At 39.5% G+C, this 13,470-nt stretch overlaps 1 protein-coding gene across 5 annotated transcripts in view; it reads left to right on the top strand.

Moving 5' to 3' along the window:
- The window catches only part of LOC149089039 (serine/threonine-protein kinase 31-like), a 123,329-nt gene that overhangs the window by 72,152 nt on the left and 37,707 nt on the right, over nt 1-13,470 (top strand). For all 5 annotated transcript variants that reach the window (XM_089236790.1, XM_089236783.1, XM_089236794.1 and 2 more), the window contains one exon: nt 6,185-6,430. In XM_089236790.1, the coding sequence (XP_089092916.1) occupies nt 6,185-6,430 (246 nt within the window). The remainder of the gene's footprint in view (nt 1-6,184; nt 6,431-13,470) is intronic.

Here is a 13,470-nt window from a genome sequence, read left to right as displayed (position 1 = left end):
CTAGGTATTTTGATAAACCTCCACCCCTTGAACTTCAAGTTACCCATCTGCCTATTTCAGCTTCCAAAAAATGCTTAATTAAAGCTGTGGAGTTTTTTCGCTTCACTTTTTACGGGCTCATAATTAATTTTAAAATATCCTAACCTACATGAATTCATGAAAATAAATATCAAAAGATAATACGGAGACATTAATTTTCATGCTTGAGGATATAAATAAAAAGTTGAAATCAATGTTATTGCATGGATATCCAACTCAAACGTAGGTTGGCTAATTACTTCATATTTAATCTCCGGGCTTCGTATATCTCTAAGGGAACTCAATATTTCAAAAATCGAGGATTGAATACAACTTTCAAAATTATTGATGGGGCGGAAAACCCCACCAAATTTCCGCATTTCTACAGTAAAATCTGCAATTTTAACACTGATTTCTATGGGAATCATCCTTTGCCTGACCCTCAAACTGATGCTGATGATGATGTCTATTCGAAAAGCCTCATTACTGGGAGGATTGAAAAAGTGGCAAACCATTATAAAGGCATAAACTATTATACATATACTAACAGGATTAGAGAAGTGACAAACCATTGTAAAGGCATATACACGTCTGAAACGCATTGCTAGGGAACCACTGTAACCAAAGTAAACGTTCGGAAAGTGATTGTTGAGGTCCAAAAACCATTGTTGCCCGACAGTTTTTCGCCCATTTGGGGCATTTGCCCTGCTCCGACGAAATTTTAAAGTAGCCTATCGTTCAAGTCGGGTCCCATTTGGTATATATGCAAAATTTGGCGACGATCGATCTAAAATTGTGGATTTGTATAGAGAACACACACACACACAATCAATTTTATATATATAGATTTTTTCAGTTGTTGTGGGAATTAAGTTGTAACAGCAACCCCAAAGTAAGTAGATTTGAAATTTGATGTTTTGAGTACGTTCCACAACCCCTGATTTAACGATTTCCCCAATTTTAAGAAATAAAATTATCTGCTGCTTCTGATTAGTTAAATCAGAGTTTTAATGTATACTAAATTGATTTTCTGTGTGTGTGTGTGTGTTCTTTACACAAATCTACAATTATAGACTGACTGTCTTCGTACACTGGTGTAAGAAATTAAGAGAATTTGCAGACTTGGTTGATTATCTCTAGAACTACTGTACCGATTGTAATGAAATTTGATATGTACATACATTGATACAATACAAAACAAATAACCATTCAATAATTGTAATACACACGCATGATCGTGTGTAACACTCGTTCAGGGTTCGCACATCCTTACAAACTACTTAAAAACTCCTAACTTTTCATTTCCCTCTGGAAGGGCCCTTATAACTCCTTACTTTTTGCAGCCACGCCTGAAAAAGTCCTTTTTTTTTCTCTGAAGGGATGATCTTTCTTGGAATAGGCATTCCCCATGGTGGTGAATAGCATTGCCTAGAAAAATGAGAGGAAGCTTCCCCCGAATATAAAGAGGAAGAAAAGAGAAAAAAAACCGCTCTCTCCCTTTGTAATAGGAAATGTGAAAGCAGGGGATGGGATTGGAACATCCAATGGTTGTGCATACCTGCCAACCGTTACGATTTTGTCGTATTTAGTAAATTAATACGATTATACGCTTTTGCTTCTAAAAATATGATTTTTTACTGAATCGCTAGTTTTGACGTGTTTTCCTGCCTATGTCGCAAACTGGTCAGCATTGGAAATTGATGGTCCATAGAACGACATCACTCCGCTGAACCAGTAGCCGAAAATTCCCCCATGCCCAGTGGTGAGAAAGTTTTTTTAAGTTTTTACTTATGCGGAGAAACGATGTCTTGAACCTCTTATATTACGCAGTATACTGAGTGCAGACCTCGCAGCGTTCCTATTTTTCCTACTTTCACCGCAATCGTCTTTTTTTTACCGCAATTCTCTCCTACTATTCCTATTTTATCCCTCCTTCCCATTTGCTTACAGCCAATATCTCACTACGAAAACTCAGAGAAACCACAAAATGTCACTGCTTTCCGCAGTTTTTTGTGACGTGTTTTATGTGTTTTATTCACATTACAACTCGCTACTGAAAAAGAAGAAAGGAAAAAAAAAATTCAGTTCCACTGGAGTAAGGGACGATGACAAGCGTATCTTTTCGCTGCCGCGCCTAAAAGTGCTAAAAACTGAAGTCCAGTGTGGAAAGCGAATCTGTTTTGCAGATTGGTTGCCGTAAATAAAAAGGCAAAAAAAAAGAGGAACAGTCTCTATCCACACACAAGAAATTCTATGAGAGACAATGGGTTTATCTCTCCTGGGATCCCGTAACGAGCGTTCATCCCTTAAGCCAGGTTTTTCTAGGAGTAGGCTTTTTGCGCTGCGTGAACCTAACTGGGTCATTTCGTGTCGGCAGAAATGAGTTACATAATGACGTTATGCATTTGCGTTTTCCAAGCGTGGCGCATCGGCTCAGGATGGCTATATAGTATATGACCCTGGCATCATATACTCTATCGGCTGCATGCTCCGGTTTAAAGGGAAGAGACACAACACGAAAATGAAGGGAAGATCGCTGTGAAACGCGCGGCACACGACGCTTAACTCCTCCAGAAGCAGTCTGCCAATCACGCCCGACGTAAAGCGCTGTTACAACTAGTTTGTGGGCACCTGAACTAACATTCTCCCTATCGAGTTCCCTACAGAGCCACTCTAGTGATCTTCAAATACTTAGCGGATGCAAATGCTCTGGAGCTGTGCCGCACGTCATATAAGTGATCCGTGATTATGCTGCAGATCACTTAAGTAATCTGGGAATGTGCCGTGGATAACTTGAGTGATGTAGAACCGCACTGGTGGCAGGACCAATGCTCTAAAACTTTGTCACATGTCACTCAAGGGATCGCTTAATGTGCCACAGATCGCTTAAATGGTCTGGAATTGTGCCACGAGTCACTTAAGTGATCTGTAAAGGTGTCACTTGGTTCATTGTTACAAAAATAGATTTAGGGACAGGTCACATCATAACGCTAGGGCCACATTTGGTCCGCACAGGCCGAATGTTTACCGCGGGTCAAGGGTTACCAAGGGCTTAGAGAGGTAGGGTCGCATTGAATTTCTTGAGCAATTTCGGGTTCTTAGCCTTCAAATAGCATTGAAAGTAACAAAAATTGATTATAATAACATATAAAGATATTTTGTTTCAAAAATTGTAAAAAATATTTTTACAATTCTGTAAAAAAATATTTTGTGGATTAAAAAAATAAATTTTTGATCATCTGGGTGGAAGCCCCCAATTCAGATTCAGATTCCTCCAATAAGCGTTAGGAGGAAGGGGGCAGAGCGCTGACAGGGGGAGGGTGAGAGTTTTGCTGACTTTTTCTGACAAGAGGGGTGAGTCAAAACTTGCTGAAAATTTGCTGATGCAATACTTGAATAGCCCCTTATTTTAAAGCATACATGTGCTCAACACATGGCCTAAATGTGGCCTGCCTCAAGTGGCTCGTGGCAAATTCTTACTTCAATTGAGCGGCCCGCGGCACATTCCCAGATTGTTTGAGTGAGTGAGTGATTTCCGGGGGGAGATGGGGGGGGGGGCTTTCTTTTTTTCAAACCAAGCACAACTCAGGTCTATTACCATCTATGGGAAATTTACTATCTAGGAAGTTGTGCTGGAAGTGTGTGTGTGCCTAGAGTTGCTGCAAATATAAATAATTTTGTAAGAAAAATCTTTGTCGGCTGTGGTTTTTATTTTGAATAATTGGAATGAATATCACTTTTAGAATTTTTATAATTTATGTGATGCTGTTATGAATTATATTTTTGACTAATACTTGAAGGTTTTAGAACACTTTGGTGACAACAGAAAGCATGTATGTGGATTGATTATTTTATGAATTCTTATGATGCTGGGTAACAAATCAAAACTTGTAATTTTTGAACCACTTCTACATTTATATTTTTGAGAAGAGGGAAAGTTTGTTTGCAAATTAAAAATAAATTTGCATATGTGCCCCGCCCTTTTTTTGCTGTAAAACTGGTAAGTTATGGAGTTCGCCATTACTCCTTAAAAACAGCTTGAAACTCCTTAAAAACTCCTTACTTTTCATTTTGAAAATTTTGTATGAACCCTGTCATTGGAGTTGGAAGGTATGAAACAGCGGTTGCAGAATAAACAAAAAAATAGGTTAATAGATGGGGTAATAGGGGGGTATGGTCCCTTCTTACAGATATACAGGTCTTGCAGCGTGATTTCATACTTGAAATAAGGCAGTTTATCATTTCCTGTGGCAATTGGTCCCACTCGTTTAGCAACGCTGTTTTCATTCCCTGGATGGTTCCCGGAGGGGGGTTGCGAGTTGCAATTGCCCTCCCCAGAGCGTCCCAGACATACTCTATACGGTTAAGATCTGGAGATCTGGCTGGCCAATCCATCCGGCGAATATCCTCACTCTCTAGAAAATCGTCGAGCAGAAGAGCTCTACGTGGCCACGCGTTATCGTCCATTAAAATGAACTCTCGGCCAACTGCACCTCTGAAAAGGTGAACATAGGGCTCCAAGACTTCATCCCTATACCTCACACCAGTCACAGTGCCTCTTTCAAAGACATGGATAGGTGTGCGGCCATCCAACATGATGCCTGCCCAGACCATTAAATCTCCTCCGCCATAATGGTCGATTTCGCGGACATTGGAGGGTAGGTAGCGGGTCCCTGGTTCTCTCCATATGAATGTATGGCGAGAATTGGTGCTTAGGCTGAACCGGGACTCATCAGTGAAGAGAACAGTCGCCCATTGATCCATACTCCAATCTCTATGCTCTCTGCACCATGATAAACGGATTCTCCTGGCCTGCTTCTAGCCTCCCCACAATTCGCCCCCTCATTCCATCATCTAAACGTTGGTGGTTACTCATTTTTAATGTTACAATTTGAAATTAATCGATTGCTGCAAAATAACACCAAGAAATTCGCAGAGGTGTGCTAGCGAACGAAATGCGTCGTAACTTACGTTCGCTTATAAAGCCTGTTTCTCTACTGGCTCCGCCTACACACACGTGTACGCTTACGTATTTGACGTACAAGATTTGCATTTTTGTCTAGAAGCAGTGGTTTTACATTCAGTTCAGTTCTTTTCATGAAATTCGATAAAATATGCAAATTCTCTTAATTTATTTCACCAGTGTATTTACACCAAATGCTTTGTATTTATACCAAACAGATATAATATACCATTAGCTTGAATGATAAGCTATTTTAAAAGTATGCCTGAAATGGACAAAAAAACTATTGAGCAACAATGGTTCATTGCCCCTTAACAATGACTTTTAGAATGTTTACTTTTGTTGCTAGAGCTCAATAACAATGCATTTCATGCATGCTTATCCCTTTACAATGTTTTTTTACTTTTCTTATGCACCCAGTACATTGCAAAAACCTTTGCAGCTCCAGGTATCTTTGCAGCATCATTATGTCGATTCTTGTTGCTCAATGTATTTCATTGCAGGTTTTTAGACCCTTAATTCTGTTGTTATGTGAAATTCTGAGAGGCTCAACAATTGGCACATAATCTTTTTCTTTTATGGTGGGACATAGGATAATATGGAATATCGGCTGACAGAAGGCCAAATAAATGAGACACTACTGTATACAGTGAAACCTGTATGAAATGGAACGTCAATAGACTAAAATAATATTTTGTTTAGACAGATTTTCATTTTGTAAAGGTGCAAATAAAATCAATCAGTGAGCAGACTATATTTTGATTCTGTTTAAGATAGATTTTGGTCTAATACTTACCATTTGTCTGTCTTTGACAGGTTTCACTGTATTTTTAATTATTTTGGTTTCTTCAGGAATTTAGGTTAGGGAAAGTTGGGAATTTTTTAGTTTTATCAGAGACATTATTTCACAGATTTTTCTGGGAACCCTGGTTTAGTATTGATAAAAGAAAAGCTTTCTCCCTTGTAAGTTCATAGCTATAAGCTTTAATTTTTTATAAGTTGACACATTTGTTTATAGCCCATAGCAACATGTAATATACGTATGCAAATTTCATTTATTGATAATGAAGTCTTAAAGTACAGTATGCCTTCATGTGACTTTATCATAAGCTACAATAGTCAGAATACATTATCTATTCATATATAAATACAGCATATTCATGCTGGCAAGGTTATGCATAATTCTTTTTATTTATATTGAAGGAACTCTCAAGAGAAAAATCAAAGCCAACTGTAGTGAAGTGCCTTCTCGGAAAAATAAATAGTCTACTCGATGAATATGATAAAGACCAAATTCAGAAGAATAAGTTCAATCTGTTGCTGAAGAATTTTTCAGAGTCCAAATCCATTGACAAAAAAGTTGCTGACCTCAACCAAGTGAGAAAAGAAATCAAAAGCATAAAATCCAGACTGCGGCATAAACTTGCGGACAAAAAAGATCTTGAAGAAGTGAGTAATGATATTCAATGTTACTACAACTCTATCTCTGAAACTAAAATATTTGTTATAAGGAAAATTCCTCAGCATTCAATATGTACGAACTGATCTCCCATTTAAATAAGTGTTTCTGCAGAGGGCGAATACAAATACAACACCACAACAGGCAAAATACCCAACAAGGTGGCTGAGAAAATGTTGCACGTACAAATATTAATAAAAAAGCAATTACAAAAACTATAAACGATATATATGTATACATTATAAAATATTATACAATGCTCATAAAGGATAATTAAGGTTGTCTTATTCTAAGTATGGATAGCTTCTTGATTTACCCAGCACTTCCTAGAGGGGCCTCTGCACTCTGCTTGTGATGTCAGTAAGTAGTCTATTTTCCCTCAGAATATTCAAGGGGGAAAAAATTCCCTGTTCATGCCAGTATCATTGTTGTGAGGAAAGAAATGATCGGGCTCAGAATTGGCGATTTCTATGCCCCACATGCAATCACTATGCAGCATTTGTGAGCCAATCAGGGAAAATTCTACGCCAAAATAAGAAGAAAGTAAATAGTATGCTGCGTTTCAGAATGTGGCAAACTTGCTAGGTAGTCCAAATGACGTTTATGGCAAACAGTGCAGAGACCTTTTATGTCTAGGAGGTGCTGATTTACCCCAATATGCTTATCGTATTTCTTTTTAAACGTGTCAATTGTGCTAGAATTTACTACCTCTGGAGGTAAGCTATTCCATTTAATTAACAACCCTATTAGGGAAAATCTCCCTGCGACACCATAACCTAGAATTGCCCCTTACCAATCGATACTGGTGTCCCCTTGTAAAAGCAGTTGATTGGCGGTGTAACAAAAATTCATGGTCCATCCTATCCATCCCGTTAAAAATTTTGAACACTTCGATCATGTCTCCCTGACACCTGTGTTCATCCAATGTGAACATATTCAAAAAATAATGTCTCTCTTTATACACAAGGCGTGTTTGCCAAGGGGAGACATGTAGCTCTTCTCTGCACCCCTTCAACCAAGTCTATGTTTCTCTGTAGGTATGATCTCCAAAACCTTACAGCATACTCCAGTCCAGGACAAACTACCGTATATACTCGTGTATAAGCCGAGTTTTTTCGTGGGAAAATTCGTTCCTAAAGTGGGGGGGTCGGCTTATACTCGGGTCAGTTTTTGACGAGAAAATATCGACCCCCCGCAATCAATAGTTATTTTTGTAACTATAGATGGCGCTAATAATTAGTAGTGATAGATGGCATTGCAAATCATCAGAGTGATTTTTGTAGCTATAGATAGATGTCAGTTGTGTTAGTAGTGTTAGTACTTTTCGGGTTAAATCCACGTGGTAATTTTTTGTGGTAGTACAAGTGTGTGTCGTGATTACCCACAGAAAAATCATTGATCTAGTGTTGTATCAGTAAGTATCAATGATCAAAAATGGAGAAAGCTAAAAGATTTGCTTATGATGCGTCTTTGAAACTGAAAGTTATCAAATTCGCCGAAGAAAACAATAACTGTGCTGCAGCTCGGACATATAACGTCAATGAGAAACAAGTGAGAGAATGGCGGAAAATGAAAGAGAAAATTTCAGCCATGCGGAAGACAAAAAAGGCTCTTCAAGGGAAAGTATCGGTGTTCCCTGAACTTGAGAAGGAATTGAATGAATGGGTGCTACACCTCAGACTGAAAGGTACAATCGTGACAAGGACAGCCATACGTCTGAAAGCATCGAAACTAGCTGAGAGTGTTAAATTCAAAGACACAAATCCAGAAAAGTTCTATGCATACTCAGGTTGGTGTACTCGTTTCATGAACCGTTTCGACCTGTGCTTACGCCAGAGAACAAAGATCGCACAAAAACTCCCAGAAGAATTGGAAAGCAGAATTAAATCTTTCCAGAAGTTCATAATTGAACTGCGAAAAAGACATGGATTTGAACTCTCACAAATCGGTAACATGGACGAAACCCCGGTTACTTTTGATTTTCCAAGCAATAGAACTGTTGATGAACTCGGAAAAAAAAACATCTTTGTTAGAACAACTGGGCACGAAAAAACACGATTTACGGTCATGCTATCGTGCATGGCCGATGGAAAGAAATTGCCTCCAGTTGTGATTTTCAAAAGGAAGAAAATTCCTCCGAACATGAAGTTCCCACCAAGAATGATCGTGAAAGCCCAGGAAAAGGGCTGGATGGATGAAAAAAGCATTCTACAATGGATCCAGGAAATATGGAACAAAAGGCCCGTAGCAGTGTTCGAGAAACCGGCATTATTGGTATGGGATATGTTCAAACCCCACAGAACCGATAATGTCAAAGCCGAGGCAAAGAAATCGAAAACATCATTGGCTTTAATACCAGGTGGGCTAACGTCGATTTTACAGCCTTTAGATGTGAGCATTAACAAGCATTTCAAAGACTATTTGAGGCTTTTGTGGATCGAATGGATGAGTTCCGATGATAAAGAAACTACAAAAAGTGGTGCCTTGAAGAAACCTGACATTGGCTTAGTGTGCCAATGGGTGCATGAGGCGTGGAATTCTGTTTCCACCGAAATTATCATCCGATCCTTCAAAAAGTGTTGCATCAGCAATGCGATGGACGGAACTGAAGATGATGTCCTCTTTGAAAGTGACAATGGCGATGACAGCCCAGATGAAGATGCCGCACCCTATGATGATCTGATGGATTACGATGAGCTTGGAGACGCAGAAGAAACGGCTTAAAAAGTTTGAATCATTTTCTATTGTAAGTTTGCGTAAGCTATTCATTTTGCTTGAAAATATAAGAATTTTTTTTCTCTGAAATGCATGGATTTTTTGGGGTCGGTTTATACACGGGTTTTCAATTTATTGCGGTTTTGGTGGTCCTGAAGTGGGGGGGTCAGCTTATACACGAGTCGGCTTATACACGAGTATATACGGTAAGTGTTTTCTATTTTGTTTAATGGTACAGTTAATTACAATTATTTTATTACAGACATATGCAAATATGTGATAATAACGGACACACGATTACAAAGATGCTATTGTAACAACAACGCGGTGTGAACTGACTAAACGTCCAATAGCCGTAATACAATACAATGACATGGTAGCACCATCTGTCTGATAATAAGATAACCACATACATAACATCTCCTTTCTTAGCATTGAAATGTCACCTTCATAATTCAAATCGGTCCGGAGGGTTTCTTTCTACCTACAAAGCATAGGGCGAGCAGGTAGTGTTGGCTCGACACCCGATGACACAACATCACCAGTCTCATCTCCAGCTGTCTCGTCCTCAGCCGTGTGTGGCCAATCCTCCGCTCCAGGTCGGTTGTCAATATCAGAGTGAGAACCTGAAAAACAAAACTGATCGTTATTAGTACAGGACTGTTCTCCCGAAGTGGCAAGATGAGGCACATCTTGGATATTCTCTTGTTCATCACTCTCGTCTTTCACAGCTTCTCCGCATTTCCGGATTTGGTCGACATGGCATCTCCAGATTTCAGGTCCCACTTGCACACAAGGTACCATCTCTGTTCAGTACTGTTCCAAACTTCCATTTCTCAACACCACGATAGTTCTTAACAGCAACTTTTTCTCCCGCTAAAAATTCATGATGGAATACATGAGTGTGTGATTCTTGTTTTCTCTGCACACATCCTCTTACATCAGGATGCATCAAGTCTAATCTCGTGCTAATCTTTCTTTTCAAAAACAACATGCTCGGCTTTTCGCCAGTTAATAAGTGTGGTGTTATTCTATACATCAGTAAGAATTGTTGCAATCCAGGAACGCCGGAAGTCAGAAATGATTGGTGTTGCTCAAAGTATGCGAGTCATTTCTCTGTACAGACCATAACATTTACATATATTTTCACCTGACCATACGTTCCTTTTTGAAGTGGGGTGTCCCGTTTTTTTCGAATCCATTGGATTTTATCAATAACCCGTTCTTCAACCTACTTTTGTAGTAGTGGTAAAATTTTCACTACAGTAAAATGTAACAAACCTATGCAGGAGAGGGTATAGGGGTCCCGTGTCTGCCCCAAGACCAGTGCCGTCTTAATGCATGGGCCCATCTGGGCACCTCACAAAAATGAGAACCAGTTAAAATTTTCTAAAATTTTCCAAGTGGGAATCTCAGAAAAATCGCTTGGCTCTGCAGCCCATGATGCTCTAAAGACGGCCCTGCCCAATACAAACAAAAATTAAAATTTTTTTTTTGAATAAATTAAAATATTGATAGAAAATACCTTTACATGCTATATTTTTCCAATTTCTGTAAATTTAAAATGTTTTTTGAAGGTAATGAATTAAAAATGTCTCTGGAACAGATGCCTTGGGCCCCCCCCCCTCATAATATTTACATAGAACTGTAAAATTCTATTATAAACCGAAATAAAGTGGTGGAAAATGGGTTTAATCACCAATGAATGGTTTTGATCATCAATTCTTTAAAACCATGCTAATGCATATTCTGAAATCGAATAGTTCTATCGTATGTATTTTAGTTTTTTTGGATTGGATTGTTGATAATTTAGTTGAATTCGCGTTTCAAGTTCCCCGTTATCATTTAAATTGACAACCAATACCACACAGTAACGTTGCGGGTCATTTGAGTAAAGTGGTTTCAGAATATTGGGGAAGCTTACATTGAAAACAAAGTGATGCAAATACATAATGCAACTGTTATCGAACTGTGTGCCGCAGCACCCTGAAAAGGTTTTCCGAAGAGACTGTTAAACTGCTCTGGGGAGCCCCGGATAAGCGATGATTAGAAAAAGAGGTGCAGCAGGTGGAAAAAGTTTGAGAACCCCTGACATAATATAAGTGTATAAGAGGTCCCACATATCCTCCAATGCTGCCTGCGCTGGGATCTTTGACGGGCCTCCAGGCCAAGTGATTTTTCTGAGGGCCTCCCTATTAGGCAAATTATCGAACGTATGTACGAAAAATGTAAAAAACATTAAAAAAAAAATTAAACTTAAAAAGAACTCAAAATTTCTTTTTAAGAAATTCATTGCGACCCTCACTTTAAGCCATATATGGTAAACCCTGGACCCCCCGGACCAAATGTAGGCCTGAAGGTTATCTGACGTGGCTTGCCCCCTCAAACCCAATTTTGTGAAAATGAGCTAAGCGGCACATTTACAGATCGCTAAAATGACTCGTGACACAATTCCAGTGGCACATTTTCAGATCACTGAAGTAAGTGCGTCGCACATTCAAAGATCAGTTAAGTAATCCGCGACACAGTTCCAGAACACTTGAACGATCCGTGGCACATTTAGAGATCTCTTGAGTCACGTGTGGTACAATTTTCGAGCAGTTAAGCGGCTCCCACTGTGGTTCTACATGACTCAAGTTACCCGCGGAACATCCCCAGATTACTTAAGTGATCCGTGGCCATGACCCCCACAAGGGGTGGTCTGACAAGGCTCCAGCCCTGGGGCCGGGGTTGATTTTCATCATTTTTTTTTGTTTTTTCATGCTATAATATAAATTTATCATAAAGGGACCCGTAAAAGATCCCAGCCTAGGGGCCCTGCTTCAGGATGTGGGGATCATGTCCGTGGCATAATTACGGATCACTTGAGTGATGCATTGCACAGTTCCAGAGCACTTAAGCAGCCCGGGCATATTTCCTGAGCACTTGAGGGATCCATGAAACATTTAGAGATCGCTGAAGAGGCTCTGTAAGGAATTTATCTTTAGGGAGAATGTTAGTTCAGGCGCCCACAATATCCAAAATTTTTTTCGTTTTTGACGTACCGAGTAAGATGCCATTAAAAATATTTCATATTTTCATAAAGGATGGTTGATGAGTTAAGCATCATCCATACCCCCCTCCCCCCTTGTGATCAAAAGTCAGCAAATCGGGAACCTCCACCCCCATCGATGCTGATGTTATACTTGAATGATCCCTTACCTAAGGGGCCCGGTGCATCTCAATAGTTTCGGACACTGAAAATATTTGCCCGATTTTATATATTTGGGGGGTAGGAATCGCAAGGGCGTAGTGAGGCGAAGACTTGGGGGTCTGGTCCCCTCCCGAAATGACCGAGAAAAAGGGAAAAAGATGGCCAAATCTATTGTTCTATCACTTTCATTCCCGCCCGAACAAAATTTCTGGCTACGCCCCTGAGGAATCGGCATCCATTATTTCAAAATATGCAAAAATGCTGTGAAATATCCACACAGAAAATGTTAAATACACAATTCAATAGATTAATACAAAAACTGGCAAAAATTCATCACTGAAAGCAATTTTAAACTAATGAAAGAAAATAAAATCCTGAAACTGATAAAAATTTCGGACTTAATGAATCAAAAATAATTGAAAGAAATAATTTCTGCACCAATTCAGGATTTACAGGGGGGAAAATTTTTTCAGAATTAATGCAAGAAGTAATTTCAGAATTCATGAAAGCCTCAAATAGTTTACCGTGAGTGTGGGGGACCACAAAGCAAGGTGCCCAGTGCGACTGCTCCTGTCGCACATTCCTGAGAGCAGCTCTCACTTTCACAGCGGAAATCACTTTTTCTCATTTCTCTTTGACAGCCTCAACCATTTGTCAGTGAATATCTGTTGTTTAAATTTTGTTGGCTGGGATTTTTGTCATCCCGAAGCAGAGGCGGATTTAAGGGCGGGCGCACCCCAGGGCCACGTAAAACCCAAACGTTACACTTTTTTTTCAAATTTAAGGGGTCCAGTATTTACTTTTGCATCCAGGGCCTCAACTGACTTTAATCCGCATCTGCCCCCCCCCCCCAAGCAAAAGTTTTCACGGGTTCTTCTGTAGTGAATTTACAGCTTGAAAAACACCCCAAAAAAAAATGGTAATTGTCCCAGGCCCAGGGCCGTTTTCACGTCGGCCTTACCCTTGTGGGGTCAAATGCCGAACTTGACCTGCAACGTCCCTTATGGGAGTTGCTTGCCCGGTTCGAAATATCCAGCAATAAAGTGGCAAACGACAAGTGGAAAATGATTAGAAACAAACTTTCGCATGAAATATTATTATTTATTCAAATTAATTATATGG

Source organism: Pholcus phalangioides, unplaced genomic scaffold (assembly GCF_987345545.1).
Source record: "Pholcus phalangioides strain wild (caught in Gottingen) unplaced genomic scaffold, Ppha-v1.0 ptg000002l_1, whole genome shotgun sequence".
Classification (NCBI taxonomy): Eukaryota; Metazoa; Arthropoda; class Arachnida; order Araneae; family Pholcidae; genus Pholcus; species Pholcus phalangioides.
Note: the sequence above shows the minus strand (reverse complement) of the source record. Positions and strands in the feature narration are given on the sequence as shown.